Raw genomic sequence first — 24,932 nt, 5'->3', positions numbered from 1 at the left:
TTTACTGTTACTTTTGCTTGACAGCTTTTCCTGCATGTAAATATGGAAAAATAAACATTAAAAAGTGAAAAAACAACAATAATATCCAGAATACTAATATTACAAGTATTAACAGAATGTTGGTATTGGAACACAATGTTTTCTAATACTGATCTTTCAGTTGTTACTTATTTTAAAGTCCGTGTAATCTCAGGACAATGAACATCCCTTTTTTTCCTTTTGGTCTATGTAATATATAACTGAAATAGTTTTGTTATATTTGTACAATAGGGGCAGACAGATTTGGTTTTATATAGCCTCTAGGTGCAATTCTTACTAAACCATTCTGAGATTTTATGGTTTGGTTACTTGGTTTTGGTGTGGTTTGTATTTATGAGCAATACATATAAGTAGAATATTTCTTTCAATAAATAAATATTGGTTTTAAAGTCGTATAGGATTAGGTTCATTCCACAGCCTCCCTACATGATATTGACTAAAATCCTTATGATCCTAAACAGAAATACAACTCTAGAACCAGATACTAAATGGTGTAGCATTATTTTATACAAATAGTGTTTTCTAATGATTTTCAGGAAGCTGATATTCCGCTACAATCCAACCTTATAATGAAGGAACATGTTGTCCACATTCTAAATATTGTTCATACATTTTATACCTGTGCTGTTATGTAACAAGATCAAAACATGGAAGAAAGAAAATCTGCCTTGTCTGGGAACTGGTTGTGTCTCCTGACCTGGATGTTTATTATACAGAGTCACAGTAGGATCTAGTTCTTTTGGTGCCATGAATTGGAAGTTATTTCAATAAACATTAGATGGGGATAAAGGGAAGAGGACAATTTCTCTGTATAGTAACATATACTATTTACATATTTCTTTTCTTTTTGTTCTTTTGTTCTGTTTTGTACCATATGATTGGTGATACTGGTTCTGATGCTCAGAATTTGGAATTTGAATCCTATCTGAGAATTTATAGGCATAGAGTTCACTTGTTCTTGCCATGTCATATAAGTTTCCTCCCAAGATGTACATCTTTTAACATTTTATTGGCTGGGTAAGTTTGGTTAGAACATAAGTTTGTGAGCTTCTCAAAAATCCAGGGACTCCATAAACTGATCTATAAGAATGTACCTAGAAATGAAAGGACCCTAATAATAAAAAGTGGACTATGTTACAGAAATGTTTACACTAGTAGTCAGAGGTAGATGGCATCAATATAATCTTTCAAATTAATGCCTATGAATTTATTTTTGTTGTCTTCGATCTGCTTATGGTAGAGCCAATGTACACAATCTGGGACATGCGCAAAAGGGGCTTTTGTCTTTTAGGAAGAAGAACTTGGAAGAAGAGGGAGAAGATTGGGGTGCCCAGTGTCCAGTCCGCATCGGGAGGAAGAAGGAAGGTAGAACAAACTGGACTAGGATCACAGAGACATCAACTTGTAAAGGTGTAATTTTTTTTTTTTTTTGGTGACAGTTTTTCTTAAAAGTGACCCCTACTATTGAAAAGTTATTTTCTATTGTTTATTTAAAGCTAAGACAAGATTTACTGGTAAAAGTAGACTGTAAATACTTAAATTTCCCGCTGCCAGTGCCTCCCAACACAGCTCTGATCCTGAGAAATCATCCACCAAAGTCCACAGGGAAATCAATACTAGAGTATAGGTCTCCTAGGTCCCCTGAGGCTCACTGGTTCCTCTTGCGCACCTACACACCACTGATGGATACTGGTATGATATGCCCCGGCAATAATGTTAAACAGTGACCACATAAGATTTTTGTCCCTGGCCCTCCTCTTTCTGATTTGTCAGTTAATAAATACATTTATAGCTTTATCTAACTTCTGCCTCTAGGTGGCAGCCTTGTGGCTGATTAGCAGCTCAACTTTTGGAGGGAAACAACTGTCCAGCGACATTTCTCTCTACCTTTTATATGCCTGTGTTGCTGATGGAGTGTCACATTTTACCTCAGCTGCTTCACCTGTTCCAGTTTCTTCCCCTTGTTGCCATTATCCTAATGGGGTAATGTCGCCTGCTTTTGGGCTGACAATGTATTGGTATTCTTCAGAAAAATGGACTGTTGGTTGTTTATGATTTACACTCTATGACTAAGTGTATTTGTTTTTTATTGGTTAATAGAACATTAGTGTATGTTTCAAAATGGAATATTGGCTTACTTAAAGAGAAACTAAACTCAAAAGTGCCTAAAAAAAATACACTTACCTTCAATCCCACATTGCAGTTGATCGGTCCAGAGGTCTCTTCCATCGAGTCCCACGTTGTCCCGTTATCTGTCTTTATCCATTCTCGCCTCTTCTTCCTGGTTTTTCTTCCTACGTCACCCGATCCAGGTGCGAGATCGGGTGGCGTAGGTTGGTAGAAAAACTTGCCAATCTCACTGGGCATGCATAAGATCAGCACATTTTTCTCATTTCACGAACAGGAGCACCCAAGGCAATTGAGAATTAGGAAGTGGTGCTGCCCCTTTTTTTTTGGGGGGGGGGGGGGAATTGGTGTTGCACTTAAAAAAAACCTAAACAAACAAAATTTTTATTACATAAAAGGGTTGTCTACTCTTTTTTGTCTAGTGAAATTTCCGAGTTCAGGTACACTTAAAAGTAAGTTCAGTTTAATTAAAAGCTATAAAAGGTCTGCAGAATAACCTTTTACCACAATCAGCTTGGTGGGTTTTTATTGAATATGCTGCAATTTGGCTTGGTAAAAGTACTAAACTAGTACAGAACTAGTAACCATTTCTCCTGAATAGAATTGGGTTAGGTCCAATAGATGACAGGAATACTGAGTGTTTAAAATCTACTTACAAATTAGTAAATCTTGTCATGATTACCTTTATAGTGACATGGTCACTTTATATAGGGACTACCACCTTTCCTGTGTAAGCCAAAGTGGAAATGTCCCAGAAGGGCCCTTTCTATACTCAACAGCATTCCCCTGCAGCTCCTTGCTCCATAGCTAATGTCATTGCCATTGGCTACCTTGCTCACTTTTTCACGTGCCAGTGTTTGGGTATATCAAATGTTTGCTAAACCTTGGCACTGTAATAGAAAGGAGATCACAAACTCGTACATACTTGGATGATGGCTGATGACTGTGCCATTGGTAATATGAATATAATCAGGTCACAGTGGGAGCTTTGGCAATGGCAGTCATTACAACTTGCATGTCCCTTTAAGTTGTTTGGTTACTGTAAATTAGTAAGTTGTAGCCATAGGGTCTAAATGTAGGTCCAGGCAAAGTCACTCCATACCTTAAACCATTTATGTGTTGAGAATGCTCAGTTTACCAAAGAAAAAGAATGTCATTGATGTAAAGACAAAATTTGTTGGATCAATACATAGAATATTATTCTGCACCTCTACATCTAAGTCATGGATAGGGGCTCCCCCAATCCTTATCTACATTCCGGAGACCTGGGATGTTATGACTTAGATTTCCATATCCATACTACTCAATAAAAATGATCATGTTATATCATAAAGTATTAGGGCAATAGCAAGCCGCACCACCAGTTCTACAGTGCATAAAGGTAAATACATTCAAGATGGTTGGTTAAACCTTCAAGTGGTCAATTACCACTGCTTTTTCTTTCTGTTTGTTCTTTGAAAAACCAAATCATTACCTGGTAGGATGGCTGATAGGTTACTGCCATATAAAAAGGACAGATGGGGTGTAGAGAAGGACAAGGCTCAGTCAGTTGGGTGCTGTGTGTACTCTGTAATGTGCCATGAAATACAACAAAAAGATTAGAATAAATTTCATTTATTATGTGCATGTTATTAATTTATTTGATGGAGAATCAATAGAAAAATAGATTGTGCATACACCTATTCAGTGGTACTTTTTACCTGTATTTTATAAGACATTTATATATATATAGGATATGGGTTCTATAAGATCTTTAAGATTGTAATCTTTTGGTCAGGGTCCTCTCCTCCTCCTGTGTAATTGTTTGTATTTTTTCTCTCATTTGCTGTTGGTGCGGCGGTATCCAGTATCCAGCATGTACCGGGACAGCACCGACTAGACTAGGAATGTGGAGGACAGATTTCCACCTGTAAAGTTAGGTTGTATTGATAGTTACTATTATCATTACACAGTATTTATATAGCACCGACATACTACACAGCGCTGTACAAAGTCCATAGTCATGTCACTAACTGTCCCTCAAAGCAGCTCACAATCTAATGTCCCTACCATAGTCATATGTCTTTAATACAGTCTAAGGTCAATTCGAGGGGAGCCAATTAACCTAACTATGTTTTTGGATTGTGGGAGGAAACTGGAGTACCTGGAAGAACAAACACAGACACGGGGAGAACCTGCAAATGCCATGCAGAGTTCTGCTTTAATATACAGCATAATGCACTGCATAATATGTTGGCGCTATATAAATACAGTTTATTAATATATTAATAATAATAATAATAATTGTGCTTGTCCACTATGAACACTCAATGACCTATGGGCAGCATGGTGGCTCAGTGGTTAGTACTCTGGCCTTAGCAGTGCTAGATTCAAATCACTGCCAGGACACTATCTGCATGGAGTTTGCATTCTCCCCGTGTCTGCGTGGGTTTTCCCTGGGTACTTCAATTTCTTTCCACATTCCAAAAACATGCAGTTAGGTCAGGGGTCTGCAACCTGCAGCTCCGGAGCCGCATGCGGCTCTTCAGCCTCCTTGTTGTGGCTCCCTTCGGCTGCCGCGGGGAGATCTCTGATGGGGGATACCCTTCCTCCCAAGACACTGCGGAGGAGGGGGATTCCCTATCCGGTGTTCTAATGGAAAAAACTCTACCAGTGAAATAAATCTACCACGGGGCGTGTACAAATGGGTGTGTACAATGACATCCCCCTCCTTTGAACCCCAATTCCTCTGGAATGGGGAGATGTACAAAACCAAAAATGTAGGTGCAAGTGGGGGACACCAGTGACTAATACCCCCTAAAATGTAATTGTTAGGCTATCATCAGAACATAAAGAACCCATCAAAAAAATCTACCGTTACACATTGCTGGAGGCACCTGAACCCCAATTTCTCTGGAACAGGAAGGGGGTACAGGTGAACAAAATTAGAGGTGCAAGTGGGGGACACTTATGGCTAACACCTCCTAAAATTGAATCGCTAAGGCATCGTCAGAAAATAAATAACTCTGCCCATCAAAATAATCTACCCTGTTACACATTGCTGGAAGCTTCTAGCACCTGAACCCCAATTACTCAAGATTGGGGGGTACAGGTGAACAAAATTAGAGGTGCAAGTGGGGGACACCTGTGGCTAACACCTCCTAAAAACTCCACCCATCAAAAAACCCCTACCCTGTTACACATTGTTGGAGGCTTCTAGCACCTAAACCCCAAATTATCTGGAAACGGGGTTACAGGTGAAAACAATTTGAGGTGCAAGTACGGGACACCTGTGGCTAACACCTCCTAAAAATTCATAAAAACTCTGCCTATCAAAAAAATCTACCCTGTTACACATTGCTGGAAGCATCAAGCATCTGAACCCCAATTTCTCTGGAAAGGGGGGAGGCGGTACAGGTGACCAAAATAGAGGTGCAAGTGGGGGACACTTATGGCTAACACCACCTACAATTGAATCGCTAAGGCATCGTCAGAAAATAAATAACTCTGCCCATCAAAAAAATCTACCCTGTTACGTTAGAAGCCTCCAGCTAATGTAACAGGATGATACGTTAGAAGCTGGAGGCTTCTAGGGGCATAGTTCAGTGTTTAATTTATTTCAAAGTAGGCCTACACATGCACACTTGTTGTAACAGGTAAAATTAAAAAAATATTAAAACTTTTAAAAGTTTATTCACTGTGTTATGTTTTGCGGCTCCAGACTATTTTTCTTTAGTGGAAGAGGAGGCAAAATGGCTCTTTTGATAGTAAAAGTTGCTGACCCGAGTTAGGTTAATTAACTTCCCTCCAAAAATTGCCCTTGGACTGTGATAATGACTATGGTAGGGACATTAGATGGTGATCCCCTTTGAGGGACAGCTAGTGACATGACTAGGGACTTTGTACAGCGCTACATATTATGTTGGTGCTATATACTGTGTAGTAATAATAATAACTACCCTTGCTGGATGGGATGATAGTAAGAGATTGATAATTAGAAGCAGTTGGAGTACTTCTCTGTTGACACTTGAATTATCCTACATATAGTGGAAGTTCTAATCTCCCACAGCCGCCTGATAACATCGCTTTGGCCATCATCGATTTATGGTCCTCGCCTCATTAGCATCTGACTGACTGAAGCCTGCAGCACCCAGACTTCACCAAGATGGCGCTGTAGTCCCAGAGCCGGAGACTCAGAGTGTTTGGGAAGTTCGTCCTCTAGTGATCAGAACTCTGTGATCCTTCCAAACAGGAGCAGCAGCGGCGCTGTTAGCAGTCATAGCTGGGAAGAAGTGCGGGGTTCGGGAGCCGGACGCTGGGAGGGAAAGCCGTGTATCAGAGAAAGGCGAGCGGCGGAGCCGGGTCCTATCCTTACCCCCTCCACACTGCAGTCTGGGGATAACTTGGCTGGGTGGCGCTGGGGAGGGGGGGAGAACAGTGAAGATGAATCGAAGTTTTAGCAAGTCCCAGACTCTGCGATATGTGGCCAGCAGCGCTGTGGAGGTGAAGAGCAAGGTGAGCGGTGTTTATTTGGGGTTTCCATGGGTCCCCGTCCCGCTACACACAGCATTGGAAATGAATGGAGCTGTGGGGAAGGTCTGGGAATCGTCCCGTGCTGCCTCACATCTCTTTTGTTTCTTGTGCGGTCGGGAATGTAAAGAATTCATAGTGTGTGGATGAGCAGAGGGAAGCTCTTGTGTTCTCATTCCCATCAGGAGCTCCTTGTATACCAGCAGGCAATAATGACCCAGGGCCATCCATAGCTGGCATGCCATTTCTGCTGATCATCTATACAATGTGTCCTTGCTGATTTCCATACAACTGTCCATCTATTTTGCATTGCTAGCTCCCTGAATTAGATGTGACAACTCAGCTAGGATGCAAATATCTAAGCTCATGTCATTGCTGTGTGTTTACCAATGCAGATCCTGCAGCTTGGTATAGCTGAGTGTCATGGTGTACACACAATAATGGGTAAACATCACTATGATGACCATTGCAGGCACAATCCAGCTCTGGATATTGGGTTCATTGGGAGTAAAGGGGCCGCTGTGCTCTACCCAGGTCTGGATTTAACAGCATGCACATGTTGTGGTGTACAGATGCCTGTTATAGCCAGCTGAAATCACTTGGAAGGGGAGATCAGAATTTCTGCATACCGCCAGGGCCCTGCATTTCATACACCCGTCATGTATGTTAGCACAAGACGACACAGTTATTCTTCCAGTATAATGCAGCTTGATGTGTGCTTTGTGCTGGTGATATAGTGGGATTTAGTGAAGTGCAGCAGCCTTTTTCCACACCTCTGTGAGTCAGTGCAGGTTCTGTGTGTACTCATCAATTAAGCTTTCATCTCTTGTCTTGTTTCAACTTGCAGCTGCAGCTCCGAGCTGTTTTCTAGGCTCTGGCTTTCTTTATTGGTGAGGCAGAGTGATGTTTCCCATCATTAAATCAGTGTGCGTGATAGGACAGGCGTGACACCACGCACGGCGAATCATGCTAATCAAACTATTCTGCTCATTTTACTAAGGAGTTTATGTTGTGCCCGGTGGAAGTGTGCAAACTATGGGAAAGTGTGATTCACTATGGGAAAGCTGTATTAGGAGTATTGGTGTTACCATTGCTGAAAATGCTAGTTGACAGGCTGGCTTCTGTAGTCACTGATGCAGGGCGGTCAGGTATCCGGATATGTATAGTTGTTCTGGGTCAGCGATTTTAATCATTGAAGATACTAGATTACCATGACAGCTAGGCAACTAACATTTTGTAAAGGCCATGGCCAGGACAGATTGTGCGTTTCTCTCAATACAAGTTTCCTTTTATGAATCTTGGTATTTAAAGTGTTCTACGGGGAGTAGATACTGTCAATGGGTCATAGGGATCTCAGGCCCCATGGGGAAGTGCAGAAAGTGGTCCTGGGTCCTTCGTCACTATAGCTGGTAGTCAGGTTTTTTTTCCCTGTAGAGAGAACAGATCATGACCAGGATACACACTTTTACAGTACAAAAAAATGCTCATCCTAAAACATTCACTTTTGGCACTGTCACTTAGGCAAGGGTGAAGCCCCAAGCCTTCTTTTTGGGTATTCTTGGGCTCACAATCCCAAGAATCAGTGTTGCAACTACTTGTGACACATGGAGTCCTCAGCTTTTGCAGAATTTTGTTGTATGGACCAGTTAGGTTGTAGGACGTCTGGGTGTGAGTACAATGTTGTATTGTTTTATAATATTCCTCCAGTGTTTGTTATTGTTTGTTTAGTGTTTTTACATTGAGGAAAAAGGCTGCAAAATAAGCAGTGTTGCATTTTCATACAAAGGCCACCATGAGGCCAAACTATCTACCGTAATCATAGCTAGAAAGATTAGAGCCTCTGTTAGGTTCTTTGGTGTCTTTGTTATGGAGTTCCCTTCTTCGTTATGTAGAGAAAAATGTCTCCCTTCTAGTGGCTGGTGTAGCCAACAGTGGGCCCATGTTGCCTGAGAAGGGTCCAGGCCAGACTGCCAGGATCATCCAACCCATTCCTTTCCATCTGTGTTGTGCTGGCCTTCACTCATCTCTATGTCGGCATACAGTCAAAAACACATTGAAAGCAGCATGCGTTAAACTTTCTGTCCCAGAAACAACTGAACTTTTCATTTCTAGTTTTGGGGTCACAGGGTCAGACAGTGTGGAAGCCTCACTCAGTATGATCACATAAAAATAAAACCTGACAAAAGCATTAACCTTTAAGTTGTTTAGAAGATCCACCAGAACACTTGTGGTTGTTGGATACATTGCGGGAGAAGTGACTTAAGTTTGGTGACTCTTGGTGCTATATTTGTTAAGTTGAAGGATGCAGAACATTGGAGCTGAACAGAGAAGGTCTTGCAGGTGAGGTGCAAGGGGCCCATGCAGATGTTTTCGGGCCCCTACTTGACATGACAGGACATAGTATTAGGGAGCAAACACAAGACACTGTTAGAAGAAACAGCATTCCCCCACTTTTCATATTAGGGATCCAATATGGCTTGTCAAACCTTTCTTTTGTACTAGTCACATGCATTCTATCGGGATTATCCAGTACAAAGAGCACTTCATGTCAAGTCCAATTGTCTTCTATTGGTATTCTAGGTATGTGTTCACTGACTGCTCAGCACATATTAAACATTTCATAGATTACTAGGATGCTTGACTTCCAATGCTGACAATGAGGAAAAACCAGATGAATGTGCTCAGGTTTCTTACAAGGTGACTCTCGGCACGTGTGTGGTTTTGCTGTAATATGTACTACTTAGAACAATTTTGGATAGAGAGACAAGAACACAAGTGTTAAAGGTTGCCCATCCCTATTTTGAAGAGTTTATTTTTATCTGTGTGCTGTAAACACTTCCATATTGTTCCACTTAGAGACTGCACACACTGAATTGGAGGATCAGACACAGCTTTGTTATTCCAGAAGGCAAATCAGTTCTTAGAAAGTAGTTGATATGTGCCCTAGAGTCTTAATTTTTAAATTTTATTTTATTTTTTGTTGATGTGTTTACCGTCTTCTGTGAAAACTTGTGAAGTGACAACATTGTGAATCTACAGGTCTAAACCACTTTATAATATTTTTAAGGCCTTGTATGTGAACCAAAAAAACAATCCCCTACTTTTTTAACACTTATTGTGAGGTCATATTACAGCACTGGCACCCTCTGCATCCTTCTTCCTCAAGCATCAGCATGTTGGTTCTCCTTTCACTGTGCAGTTATAGGCTGGGGGCAGGTGGAGACCTATAGTGTGACTGAAAAAAAAGTAGGTCATCTTCCTTTTCGGGCAGGCCTTCGTGGGAGAGCTGTATAAATCTCAGGACTGAATGGACAGTATACAGCCAAGCAGTAATTACATTGCATTGTATGATTGGTGACCCAGTGTCATCCATGGCTGTCATGCAACTCATAAACATCACTTTATTTCTTACAAAATGAAAATCCTCCTGAAATGTTCTTGACATCCTGTTATTTTTAGGTTGGTTCTTTGGTTTTCTGTGCAGGGAATTTTCTCAAGGACCTGGATGCTGATGTGTACTTATTTTCAGCTTTAGGCAGGTAATAAATCTCATGAAATAATGATAGTCTTCTAGTGATTATCTCCTGTATGGTGTAAAACAGGTAAACATGTTTTTTATGTGATTTTTATTACAGCTATTCCCATCTAGGATTCTGTGAAACCCTAGTGTTCCCCCAGCAATTACTAGAGGATCCTTAAGCTGAGGCTGTTTTTACCCTCCATGTGATCTCTCCTATTGTGTTACTTCCCCCACCTCCTAGATTGTAAGCTCTTCAGGGCAGGGACCTCTCCTCCTCCTTTTTCACTGTCTGTATTTGTCTGTCATTTACAACCCCCTAATGTACAGTGCTGCGTAAAATGTTGGCGCTTTATAAATCCTGTTTAGATAAATAATAATGCCTGCCAAGATCCAATACCCAGTATTTTTATCACCACTGCATTTGGTAGGGTCTCCAAATTTGTTTTAGCAGATGCTTTGCTACAAATAGGAGTTCTAGTTTTCAGTTTTGCCTAGTTTGAGTTAGTGACAGCTTTTCATTTCCAATGTGAATTATGGACTGAGTTTCATTGTAATACCCTGGGTTGTATTTTATTGCCAGTGTATGAACATAACGTTTGGTGAGCAGTTGAATCCCATGTTCTTCATTTGTTATACACTTGCTATCATCATTTGATTGCCAGGCTGCTTAGAGTGATCTGTTAGCATCGAACACAACATGAAAATGGCGAAGGAAATGTACTCGTTGTGGCACCTAACCTGATGTCAACATTCTGAAAGAGTTTTCCTCTACCTTCAGTGAGATTAGCTTTCCCTTCCTCTTCTGTCCTGGGTGCAGAAAGGAAAGAACAATCTCCTAAAATAAACAGATGCAAAAGAAAATATTGGCAGATGTTTAACTATACCTAATCTTGGATAATCCAAAAAGCTAATTTTTGTAATCTTTAAAGGAAGCACCTTATTATTGTTTTCTTGTGAACAAAGGCAGACATGTTTAAGGTCCAGCCTATGTGATAACTGTGGCTCAGCGGCTAGCACTTATCCTTTGCAGGATCCCAGGTTACAATCGTTGCCAAGGCACTATCTGTACGGACATGGTACGCTCTCTGCATGCAGTTTCCTTTCACATCCCAACAGTGTATCCCCAAAGAACTGACTTTTAGGGACATTGGAATAAGGACAATAGATTGTGAGCTTCTTTGAAGGACAGTTAGTAATATGACTGGGTAAAAGGAATACATTTTATTAAAGGCTTAAACAATGGTGATAGGTAAAATATTGTATCCATTAGCATCACATTTTTCACTAGTTTAGAGAATGCACAGTTAGAGAAATATTTTATTGGACAGAAAAAAACAACCATAAGGTAGAATAAGTCCAAACCGAATATAATGTGCAGGGGATTTAGCTAGATTTATCCTATTCTGATATGAGGAATCATATGTGACATCTTGCCTACCCACCATTTTGCCATTTTCCCATCCTAGCTGTACTTTCATGGTATTACATTTAATATTAAAAAAAAATATATATATATATTATTTAAATCACTATTTAATGTACAGTGCTGCATAATATGTTGGGGCTTTATAAATCCTGTTTAATAATATTATTAATAATTATGTTAAAGACTGCATTCTATTCATTGTAACATACAAAGATAGAAAGCCAAGTAATTGTTACATGTTTTATTATTTTGCCACTTGACTTTTTTATGTAAACATTTTCTCCCTTTCCATTTTGGAGGACCACCACCCAACAGTTATTCATTTGATGGAAATAAAAGGAGCATAAACACTTAATTTAATTTTCATTTGGGCGCCATTCACACCTTTGAGTTCTTGCCTAATGCTTTTTCCATGTATATTCAATGGAAGTGCAGCAAAATGACTGTCATATCATCATTGATGTGTGTTGTGGTGCAGGCTGATATTCAATACAAAGTGCTTTGCAACTCACATTAAAAACTATGGATATGGAGATATGCATCAGATTATTGTCTTATAGTTTTTAATAGACCGTTGTCCTTGTATTTGTTTTCCTTTGTTCTTTTTCAGTATGATATGAGTATGATCAACAAACATATATATATATATATATATATTTTATGGCATAAACTCCCAGTATATTGCACTGTCCAACATGCCTCTGTGCACTCTCTTTGCACCTCATGGTCTTTTTAGCCATAATCTGCTTGATTGAATGGATGCTGGCCCACAGGGACCATAGCTAATTGTCACTGGCAACCACAAGTCAGAAAATAACTTGCATGCCAGGGTGGCAGCACGTATAACTGCATAGCCCCAGTCTGCACATACTTTTTGTTTATTACGATACCAAGGGGCTTAGCTGATTTATGTGACATTGCTACCGTAAGATCTCACCATGCTAATCAGGTGAACTCCTATGTTGCCCAGCCTAAAACTATATTGCTTGAACTGTGCGAGATACTTTGCTTGCTTGACTTCCATGGTCAAAAAGTAAAATGCCAAATTTGCTTCTCAATAGAATTCGGAATATGTAATGGTCAGAAAGCAATTTTCCTGTTGCAGTAACATGCATTATATGTTTTTTTGGGTTCCGTGGATGTAAGTTATATTTTTTAGGTTGGAATAGGAATACTCATGTTTTTGTTTCCATCGCTGTTACTATAAGTTCCACCATTGTCAGAACAGCATTTGTGAAGCAGCATTGAGTGGTAGCAAGAGGAACAGGGAAGATCCATTTCAAAATCAGTTAAAGAATTCTGTGATTCTTTTAGGCAGCAACGTCTTCGATCACTTAGAATATTCAGATTGTTTTCCTCTCCATCCTGTCTATTGACCTAAAGTAACCTCTTCATCAAGTGTACAGGCTGCACATCTCTGCATGGAAACATGATCTAACAGAACATTTTATATAAAAGTCAATGTGAAAAAGATTTGGTTAAAAAGAAAATAACATTATTTTTTACGCAGTGGGCAGCAGCCTAGAAACAAATCCAAAAATATATTGGCGTACACCTCATGTTCAATTCCAGCGGGGAGTCTTTGCCTTAACAATGATAAGTCAAAATATAAGTTATTTGATCTATTGTCAGAGGTAAACTTGGAGGTAATTCAAATTGCTTGGAGGTGAAGTTTAGTAGGAAAACAGTGGAAAAGTCCAGCAGGATATTGGCAAATAAAGAAAGCATTATGGGCACCAGGAAGACTTCATGTAGAGAACTGAATTTATTTTTCGTTATCTCATAATTTAACAATTCGAAGCAGACCTTCACTGAATAAGAGGTTGTAATGGACAAGATTAAATATTACAAGCTCAGTTCTTTTAGACACATCTCCTTAGTTATACTGCTTTTTTAGGGTTTGCAAACCTGATGGGCTGATGGATTAAGCTAGGAGAAGAAGGAATATGAAGCAGTTGATCATAGAAAACAGGCTTATTTCTTGTACAGGTTAGGAAATGCTTTGTAATGCTTGTTTCTCCTCGTTTTGTCCATCGGCCATGTTGTGCTTTAAATGATTTTTGAGGACGTCTAATGGGTTTTTTACCTCACCCATGCACTTGACCTCTCTGAAACCTTTCTGTGGTTATTATCCTAAACTTTCAAATACCTTTCTAGCTTTCATCTTGATCTCTGTGCAGACTTCTAAAAAACTTAGTGAGACAATCATGCAAGCAGGAAATTACTTTTAGAGGGTCGTTCTGTACACCAGTGCTGTACAAAGCTTTTCCAGGTTGGCAAATTGAAACAAATGATGATTGTCAGTTTCACTTCATTACAGAGTTTGTAGATTTAACTGCAGGCAAACAGCTATGTAAACAAGTTAAATATATAGGTAAGGTTGTAGATAACTGGTAATATTTCTACCTTTGTTCAGAGACTTGTACAGCTCTCCCACATAGCACCGTTCTATCTGGCAGTAGGGAGAAGGGGGTGGACCCAGATCTGAACTTTCTGTTGTGCAGTTTAACTTTTGACTTATAGGTCCCCCTCTTCACCCTCGCCATATGAATGGACAGTGAATGCAAGGGCCAAAGACAGAATAGTTCATCTCCATCACTGTGTTCTACCTTGTCAGCACTGCAGCTCAACTGACTGGCTTCTTTTTCTGCTTTTCTAAGTTTATTGTATAGTAGACTATAGGAAGCTAATACCAAGTCATGTTTAGGTACTTGCATTAATAAATAGGCTGCTAATGGACCACAAAAAAAGATTAAAAAAAACACAAATAACACAATAATTGGTTTGCAATATCCTGGGTGGCACTCTACTGTAGAGTCAATGGACAATGGATGGCACTGCATGTGAGAAGTTGGTTGGTGGTTTCTTTATGTACATGTGTGAATGAGCCCTATATGATGATTACATAATTGCATTAATTTGATATGAATATTTGCCTGGCGTTCAGACTGGAATTGGGTGGATGTTTTCCCCAAATCAACATAAAACTAAGCACCTCCATCTCCTTTTTACAAGACATTGTGATATTCGGAGGTGTGTTTCATCTTTTTTTGTAAAAAATTTAAAACAAAAAACAATATGGGCAATATTTTCTTCTTTGATGCAGTTATTCTCTCTTGTCCACCACTTTGAAGATCATTAAGCAAACTTGGGCACAGGATTGCTTACCCCTCAGTTAATAAGCTGCACACTTTTGCTAGTGTAGTAACTAATGCAAGCAATGTAACATTGCCCAAAGACAATTGCCCAACTTCATGACATTGAGTTGGTGAGCATGGCAACTGACCGTCGGCATACATTTTAGCTCTGTTGTCATAATGTCCATTCTCCTGCTAGATTGAGCAGCTGTCATCTGTCAATATGTTGAGATGATTCCAGAATGCAATATATGTTAGTTCTCCTCCCGTAGATGACAGCTGCTAATCTTTGCAACTCTTAGCATGTCACCACTGCTTGGTTTCAGAGGCTGCAGTTGTCCCTTAAAAAATTTCCTTGAGTAACTTGTCCTGCAGGGTTGCCAGGTTCATGTTGGGGTTTAAAAGAATTCTCAAGCAGTGAGCTAGGGGCTAGCAGAAACCAATTGTTTGATTGCTTTGTTTTAACCTGAACAAAAGTTCTGTCTCCAGTTTGTCTAACCTCCTGCAAGCTGTGCTTGGTTCTTTCTTTTCTGCGTCTTCCTCTTTTACAAGAATGTTTATCTTTTCAACAAGGCTCTAAACTGCTGACTTTATCATGTGTTTAATCTTCACTTGCTTCAGTCCTCCATAATATAATTAAGTACATTTCAGTGATCTTCCTACCCGTTGCCAGCATTACCCATTAAACTTGATTTCTGGTGAGATAGTGCCTTTAAAATACAGGACAGGAAACTGGTCTACATCATAGGCAGGACAGATGCTATATATAGAAGACCTGGGAGATAAATAATAGGAGGAAGTTGTGTAATGTTAAGGTACAGTTGTCAGACATCTAAGTACAACTTCAGGATTAATATTACAGTATATACAAGCATACCCATTTCTTCTAAGTGTGTCATCTGATTTGTATGGACAGAAGCTGTGCGTGATCATTCTGTAAACTTACACAGGTATGGATCTTTTTATTTGTCAGTGGAAAAAGTATGCCTAAAATACACTTTAAAATAATTTAAAGTACTATTTCCAGTCAAAACTAGGCAGATGTAAGGCATTTGATGCTGTGTATCCATGATGGGACAGTTTCCATGCATATTAATAATTGGCAAAAAAAAAAAATAAGTGTTCACACTAAAACATACTCTCCCAATCCTGTTCTGGTTCAGATGTTTTTAAATTGGGTTTTCCCATCTGCTAAGGACTGCCAGTTGTAACAGGAGATAAAGAGTAAAAACAGATACTGTCAAATTGAATATCAAGTAGAATAGCAAAACGTGGTGTTCCAGTGTTGGCATCCAAGGTGTCTTTGGTTCTAGATACCCCATTCTGGCACTCAACGCACCTTGCAGTAACCCACCACTATTTATTTTGGTGCCGCCTTACATTAGACAATCTCTGCACCTTACTTGATGCACCATTGCATGTTGTGGGACAAATGAATGGACTTGCTTAACTTAATACACAGCAAATAATTCCACAAAGCTCTGGAACATTACTGTGCTACTGCTGGCAACAATTATAAACCTGAACACAGATATAGTATATTCATGTAAAAGCTAATAGTGCCTAAATAATAATGGATGTAGTGGTTTGCTTTTAGGAAATCTGTCTTGATTGGCTTTTTTTCAATAAATATTATGATCTAAATAACTTTTTGTTTTTGGGACGCACATTCAGGGCAGCTGTATGACTTCAAAGAAAAAAAATCTTCTTCGCTGAACTTTGACTAGTACAACCTGTATTTTGGTATTGCATAGTCAGAGGCAGATATTGTTCTAACGGTGAGTAAGAATGACTAGATGTGTACACCTGGCCGCATTCCTCCATCCAGGTGGATGATTCTGTAGTTACATGATTGTATGGGTATTTATTAGACCTCCCAGGTCTCCCAATTTTAGTAAAAAACTTTCAGATCTGTAGATTGTTCCAATCTAGGTCCTAGTCAAACTGGACACATTGTGCAATTTGTGGTATTTTTCAATGGACAAGAGAAAATACATTGTTATCTTTGAAGCCTGTTTACAACTGAGTATTCAGTTGTTTTAAAAAAAAAACTTGTGTATATTGATCTGCCTTTTTTAATTCCCTCAAATGAACTCCATAATGTCTTGCAGCTCATTAAGGCATGCATTTGTGGAATAAACCCAATACAAAAAGATCAAGAAAAAAACAAAGATATACCAGCTCTTGGTGGCATTTACCAACTGCAGCTGTGTTAAAATGAATATTTAATTCTGTTTTTACCATAAACTGAGTTCTGTATAATTTGTTGCATCCAAATTTCACAAAATAAAGTGCTTCCAAATTATATATTCTGTAACTTTCTCTGTATACGGTATCCCCAGCCTAACTCAAACTTCGGTCAAGTTTTAGTTTAAATGGTGACTATGGGGGACACCTTTTGGTTGTAAGGGAAATAAGGCATTTAAGGCTCATTAGTACAGTGATAGGTGACTAATGGGGGATTAAATGGCTGGAACCTGTTCATTTGAAGACAGAAGTCTGGTAATGGAATAGGTACATTAACATCCTGCTGACAAGCATTACAAATCTCTTTATCTTTAATGGCAGCCTTTTGTTTAAGGGGCAGATATCATATACATTTAAACATGTTGTAAAGCTAGAATACATGCTGAATATTTGTGTGTTTGTTGTTGGTTTGCCCCTTAGGTCAACGCAAATGGGAAAACCTGCTAAAAGTAAATGAAATGCAGGTCACAGGGAAGTCAAATGAAGGTAAAATGCAACTGTCAGTGAATTCTGAATGATCTGCATATTGTTTGTAGATTGTTGCACACTTTTATACAGGTTTTCCTGATCATAAGAGATGTCTACATGCAGAAACCATTTTCAATGGTCGCATTGGTAAAGTTTTGTGTGGCAACCTTAAACATTACAGCCATTTGAAGTCTATTGTAATGCATTTAATAATATAATTTTGGAAAAAATCTTGGGAAATATTGGCTAGAGAGAAGGTGAATCACAGTTCTGTGAAATGTGTATGGTTTACTTGATAGCTTGATGCTTGGTTGAAATGGTCCCTGGAGACTGACATTTAATGTGGGTTCTAGATGAGCAGATAATTAAATCTGTGAAACTGAATGAAACTGCCAGCAAATTGTTTGATTGTTAATGACTGTAGTAAACGCATTCAAAGCAGCTTTGTTTCCTCAGGTCTGCAAATTGTTTTAAAATATATTTTAATTAGTTTGCTGCTGTTTTTTAATGGGTCGCCCTTTAAATGTTCATTAGCTTCTCATTTGCTGAAAATGTTTTTTTTTTTATTAGCTTTCTGATTATTTTTTGCCTGGGTGCACTTAATCTGTTGGTGGTATCTGTTTGGTATATACATAAAAGTACCCAATACACTGCTCAAACATCAGACCTTAACATTAGCAGAAGAAGTAATTCTAACATAGGAATTTCTATGCAATCTTGCTGATTCTTCTACTTTCCACTGAGTCCATCATATGAGTAATAGAAAAGAATCAGTGGGTCGCAGAAGGGGCAGTTTTTTCCCTGTCTGTTCCTTTTTGGGACTTATCCTCATCTGTATATTTGCAGTAAATGAAAAACAGACATGGGTTTGTGCCACTGAATCTAATGCCTAAGTGTTTGTGTTATTCTTGTTTTTATGCTGTTGGATAAATTCCTCTTACTACCTAGCTGAATGATAAGATGGGGAATATTAACCCAGGAGGGATCTAGGCAACACATAAAACCTGACAGGACGTCCTGGCCTAACCCATTCTAATCTTCCTCTAGGCACTTGTTATTATTTATTATATTTGCTGTTATTTGTAGCTAAAGAAGCTGGTAGTTTACAAAGTGAGAACTGACATCTCTCCCCTTAGTGTTACTGAATAGAAAGTTCAAGCAAGTTTTTTTTTTATTTATTTTTTTCCCCCTGACTAAGGACAGCAAAGTTTCCTCAGGTGCTGCATGTATGATCTCAAAATTGTGCGCCATCATAAACAGGGAAAAAACAAATGTTTTGTTCCAGAGTGCTTACGTTTTTTTCTTTTTTCCTTTTAAAACCATTAGCAAAATCTGCCAGTGTGAACTGTCCAAAGCAAACATTTACCAGAATGTTAAAAGATCTTGGATAAACAACAATTGGAGCAAGGGGAAAAAAACACAGGATAATAAAAGTGGGAAATTTTAGGGGCAGATAAATTGAATGGGAGGGGTGTGGGGGTGAGTCACAGAGGTGAGAGTGGTCATAAAGTCATTTGATAGTGATTTAGAAAGCTGGGGTTCACATTCAGTCCATTATCTCTTGTGTCAAACAGAATAATCATTCCTAGCTCAAAGGTTTTTTTTCTTTTTTTTAAGTTTTCCTTTTAGGAGGTCAAACATGTCTTCCAAAGGGTAGTTAGATTGTGGGAAATGTCCCTTAATTGTTCAGAAATGATGTTCCTTTGTCTGTGAAGGTTCTCACTTGTCCAGGTCATTGAATATCAAATTAGTCACATTTAACTGGACTTGTTTTTCTAATATTGACTACATTTTGCAGCCCATCTAAGCTGCTTCATCACCTTCACAGTCAGAAATGATGAAGTAGCTTGGAAGGCTGCAAAACGTTGTCAACATTACAAAAACAAGTCCAGTTGAATGTGACTATTACTAGATAGATGTTCCTATATGGTGTGTCAAGAAAACATGTTTCCACTAACACTTGTAACAATGGCTTGACACGCCATGATAGTACAAATGCAGCAATGGCAGTAATACTATATTTCTTAGCAGGGTTATTCCAGTATTTTCAAGCAGCTATTTTTAGGACTTAAAGAAATAGATAATATGGGCCATATACACGAATCTCAGTTTATTGTTAAATTATGGGTACTAAATATATGTTTGTAGCTTTCTTTGAGTTTCATTACCCTATACTATATTTATTTTTAAAGAAATGTTTTGTTTTGTTTTTTTGTTTGTATTCTTGTGCAAAGTTGATTTGCACAGCACTTTCTGGTTTTGTGAAACATGAGAGCCTTTCCTGAACTACATAAAAGAGCTGAGGTGCTATAACTCGATTTACTGAGTATTGACATCCAGACTTTAATTCTGTTGACCTTTTGTCTTGAGAAAATGGCCATATATCAGGCTAAAAAAGCATGCTAGTGTGCTTATGGAAGCTGACAACATGCAAGATTCATTAAGATCTGCCTTTAACAAACCATTAGACCAATAAATTTCGTAGCAGTTCTTAAAACTGAATGGAATTTTAGATACTTTCTTTAAACTCACTTTTGTTACCTCTTTTTAAATTTGACTAACAAAAATTATTCAGACCTAATAGAAGGCTAACAATTTCAATTGTAACTTGATCATGTGACTGATGCCTTTCATGGACATGCAAACCAACTTAAAAAGATGGTGAAAGGATCAGAGCAAAAGTGACATTAGGTCAGGATATTTACATGTCGGTTTTCATGAGAACATAGGCTTTTAGATGACCAACAAGCATGAAGCCGTTGTCTTGAGTCTGTCCTGTGTGTCAGCAGTATCACCCCTCCTAATATTCTGTATAGGGCCTACATAAACCTGTCCTTGTCCCTCCTAATGTTCATTTGGCTGGTGAACACCAAGAGGTAGAGTAGTGAAGGTCTTTGTTGAGCCGTTTATCCCTCTAAGCTATATTTTCTTTAGGGCTGTGTAAATTGATGTCACTTTAATATAAGGAAATAATTATAAAAAATACAATGTAAAAAGTTCCAATGCTCAGATCAGGGTGTGGTTGTAATGTTATTATTTGTAAAGAGGATATGGTAAATGTGTACAGAGGTATATTTAATAATCATCCAGATCAAATTATATTTTTTACTGTATACTGGTGGGATCAGAGTTTTGGGCAAATTAAAAAGACCAGTAGGCCCAAAATGTAAGTTGGGGTTGTAGAAAAAAATTGTAACCTATGAAATGTTAAGAAGACCAGTTTTTTGCATGCTTCAGATTTTGTCTGCTTAATCCCATTAGCCCCTTTTCTGGATGAAGATAATACATTAAAACTAGCATAGAGTTATAAACATATGTGCAGTCTTCTGATTGCTACTTGGGATACGTGCGTTCTGTACACAAAGTTGGATACAAAAATTGGTTTAATACAATTTTCAATACGCTGACAACTTTAATACAAGCTTCAGTTCCAAATTTGCCTCAATTGTCATTAATCATGAGACCCCAGTGAGTTGGCTGTTTTTAGTTTAATATACTATTCCCCCCCCCCCAAATGCTCCTTCATAACTTTTTTTTCGTTGTTTTTATTAATGGTATTACCACAGCCATGATAGGTAGCATGGCCATTTTATTGACCTGCCCCCTTGCGGCAATTCATCAACACAAATACATCACTTTTATGCCCCTATCCTATGGATGAACAGAACCGTATTGGGGAAGACTATGAATGCATTGTTCCTGGTTCGCCACAGTTGTCTCCACTACCCCCATCCCCTATGTGTTCTGCAGTTCAGAGGTGATCACAAGAAAGGGACTGGAAGTCAGATTCAAGAATTTTTATTAGTTTTTAAAATAAGTTTATTTATATACCTATATATTGTGACTTTTGTTATGCTACATAGTGTAGGCTACAAATGCCTGAGGGTAGCATACATACATTGATGAAAGTTTAAGAAACTTTTTTTTTTTTTTTTCATTATATGTTTCTACAGTACTTTCAGTTAGACAATACACTGTATTTCTTTACAACACATTACTGCACGCTAGCCACTGACCTTTTTGAGATTTGTGAATAATCAATACATAAAAAGTCTATATGCTTTGCAAGATTACCATCATTATATCCACAGGTGTCTCTTTTAGTAATATATATCCAAATATAAAAAACAGATAATCATTAACATTTCTTTTATTAAGCCTAACATTGGGGAAAAAAAATAATAACCTGCCTATAGGTGGGCTTGTTTGTTGGTATTTGATTGAATGTTCATTTAAAATATTATTGAATCTTTAAAGCTATGTTTTGTATACTTAACACTGGTCATTCACAAGAATTTTAATGTTTTTTTTTTTTCTTTTCATACAAGACATAGTCAGTTGCTAAACATTTTAAAAGTGCTGCATTTTTTTAGCATTTATGCAATTTTTAGCATTGCAGAGTTATATGGGGTTTGGTGGTAACATCTGATGTTGTAAGTCTGCTTGTACTTCCTCTTCTGTGCTGATGACCTCCATTAACAGTTATCATAATGATGCAAAATAATATGATTTCCTTATAGATCTGCAGTCTGGCACCCTCCTATCAGGAAAAGCTCTATTTACATTTACTTTCACCTGGTGATCCTGTAAATAACATTCTTCCCTTTGTCTACGCTAATACTACTTCATTGTATCTATTGAATTAGCTATGGTTGTGTTACAGGCTGCACTTACAATATGATTACTTCTATCGAACCCTGTTACATTGTCTATTGATAGTGCTAGTAGTTTGCAAAGAAAGATGAGGATGTTTTTAGTTTCTTATAAGTCTATTATAAGCTTACAGTAAGCGACAAAATAATTTTCTGTACATGCTGATAATGTTCTTAGCCTGGAAAATTAAAGCATATGTATTCACTCCACCTCAAATTACAACTTTGGTATTAGGTTTAAATTCTTTTTGAAAGATAATTCTTTAACTATCTTATCTGTTGTGTTTTGTTTTCAGTATGGAGCTGAATTCAGACGGTTCTCTATAAATCGGTACAAACCGGGAACTTTTGAGGAATTCTACAACCTTATACTTCGAATCCATAATATCTCCAATGTGGATGTCATGCTTGGCTATGCAGACATCCATGGGGACCTCCTACCCATTAACAATGATGATAATTTCTGTAAAGCTGTATCAAGTGCCAACCCCCTCCTAAGAGTATTTATTCAAAAGCAAGGTAAGATGCCCATTTTATTATTAATTTTATTAGGGCTATTGATAGACCTTGGATATGTAAAAATAACTTTCAAACATTGTATTAATAATCGAAGGACTGTTGAGGACCTCTCATCCTGTCCTGTTCTTTGCAGACAATGAATAGCAACAATCACTGTATCTGTGTGTACATCGCTCGTCGTCCATGGATCTGTCCTGGGGGATCCTCGGACAATGAACAATGAATGATTGTAATGGAAGTGAAGGGCAGAGAGTGCAGCAGGGTGCCACTCTGTTGTTCTCCCCCTTCCCGCTCCTTAGAGCAGAAAGGTGCTGTATGTACAGCCCTCGTTCATGCCCTCGTTCAGTCTTTTGTCGTTAGAAAGGATCGTGAAATATAATTTCCAACAGTCATCACTGTAAAGTGGTAAAGAGTTTGGGAAACAAAGATGAAATCACATTATTAACAATAGTTATTGGTTGTTCTGCTTTAGCTGTACTGATTTTCATCTAAATGGCTTTTCACATTTTCCAACTTTCATTGGAAAAATGTGGAATGAAGATGGCCTGTGACAGTAGAGATGCAGGTATACATGTACACATACCCTTACTTCTTGGGTATCGCAGAGAGTCGCAGACATGAATGGACTGGACAGACACCTGTGACAGTTTTATCAGGAAAAAAACATGGTGGTCAAGAAAAGTTTTCTAACCTAACTGGTCACTTTTTCCCCCCAAGAACCCTTTGCTGGTCCTATCTATGGTGCCTCAGACACAAGACTGTTTTAATAAATTTTTATTGTCCTTTCCTCTAGACGGAAAGGTAGCCATAAAAACACTTTTAACACAAAACTTTTAAACACTCGGTTTATCAAATAATTGAAGGGTTGCCATTTTTAATAGGCTTTTTTTTTACGCTTTCTGGTTCTTGGCTGCTAAGAGAGATCCATTGTAACCAAGGGAAGTAGCATGCTGTTTTGTCCATTGTGGAACTTGCTATTAAAGAATAAATCTTCCTATTCTTCAGGTTCCTATGCTTGAGGGATTAAGATTGTAATTTAGATAGCTAGAGGTCAATAAGCCTTGATGAGTCATTGACAAATTTCTACTTGAATGTGGCATTTAGTTCAGAACACACTGCCTGCAGGGTGGTAACTATTGTAGCAGTTGGTTTTACAGTGTAGTGGATGTGAGTAGTATGTGAGCATAATCATTAGTGTAGTGAAAAAGAGATTGACACAGCAGCTGTGTAAAAGTTTGCAAGACTATCAGACTTGTTTCATGGTGCTTTGGCTTACACAGGCCTTCAGGGATTTATATTAAGTGTTTTACAAGGCCTCGTTGTCCGTCTGTAGCTTCTCTGACATTTTGGCCCTTGCCCTCTTCATATATTCTAGAACTAATTTCAAGTCTGAACATGACCTTTGTTGACCTCTTTAGAAGGAATCTGCGTAACACAATTAACCAATAAAGTTCAATCTAAACCATGAAATACAATTTAACCTTGCCATAAAAACGGCCCCTCAGAAGGGTATTAATGAAAGACGCCTGGCTACAAATATAATGTATGTAATCACTTGAAACAATAAATTCCTTGTCACTAGGTAGATTTTTTTGTCTCTTATATAGGCACTATATGCAAAAATATCTTTGTTTTAATGTGTGGATATCATTTTTATCTGGAAGAAGATAAAAGAATCTGAATTGTAAGGATGAAGACGCTATACCCCTTTCCATCTCATTGTGTACTATTAGGTTACAAATTGTGAACAGTATACCGTTTTTTTAAAAAAAAATCATACAGCACTAACCCATAGAAGACATTCTCAATTTAGTTTTCACTGATTTAGCATAAATAATTTCATGGGTTACTGTACCCATGTATGTAACTGTACACATTCTGTACTGTTCTGTGAATATAATTTTTGTGCTTATCCTTACTGGATGAGCTTGCTACTGTAGCTTAATTAGCTCCAAAAAGCTGCATATATGGGAAAATTAAACCTGTTCATGACTAGTCTGCTCCTTTCCAAAACTTTATCATAGATGTGCAGGGCTTCATTCACATATTCAGTAATTACAAACTTCTGGAAACCTAGGAAGAGTGGCGGTTTTGTGGATTTCCACGCTTTGTCAGGGAGGCAAATGAATGGGGTCCCTGTTTGTTGCAATCTCCCTTTTCCAACCTGATTTAATGAATGAAGATAACCAACCATCATTTCTAGCTTTTTAAATATGCAGCCAAGGTTCAGGCAGATATAAAAGACAAATAATTTCATAGCTCTCATCTATGCTTCAATAATGTAATTT

At 38.2% G+C, this 24,932-nt stretch overlaps 1 protein-coding gene across 1 annotated transcript in view; it reads left to right on the top strand.

Annotated features, from left to right (window-relative positions):
• Positions 1-6,396: 6,396 nt before the first annotated feature.
• PARD6G (par-6 family cell polarity regulator gamma) overlaps positions 6,397-24,932 on the top strand; it is a 59,625-nt gene continuing 41,089 nt past the window's right edge. Inside the window, exons 1-2 of the mRNA XM_072411582.1 lie at positions 6,397-6,660; positions 22,422-22,644. Of these exons, the coding sequence (XP_072267683.1) occupies positions 6,589-6,660; positions 22,422-22,644 (295 nt within the window). The 5' untranslated portion in view covers positions 6,397-6,588. The remainder of the gene's footprint in view (positions 6,661-22,421; positions 22,645-24,932) is intronic.

Source organism: Pyxicephalus adspersus, chromosome 5, assembly GCF_032062135.1.
Source record: "Pyxicephalus adspersus chromosome 5, UCB_Pads_2.0, whole genome shotgun sequence".
Classification (NCBI taxonomy): domain Eukaryota; kingdom Metazoa; phylum Chordata; class Amphibia; order Anura; family Pyxicephalidae; genus Pyxicephalus; species Pyxicephalus adspersus.
This window is presented reverse-complemented; position numbering and strand designations above follow the sequence as displayed.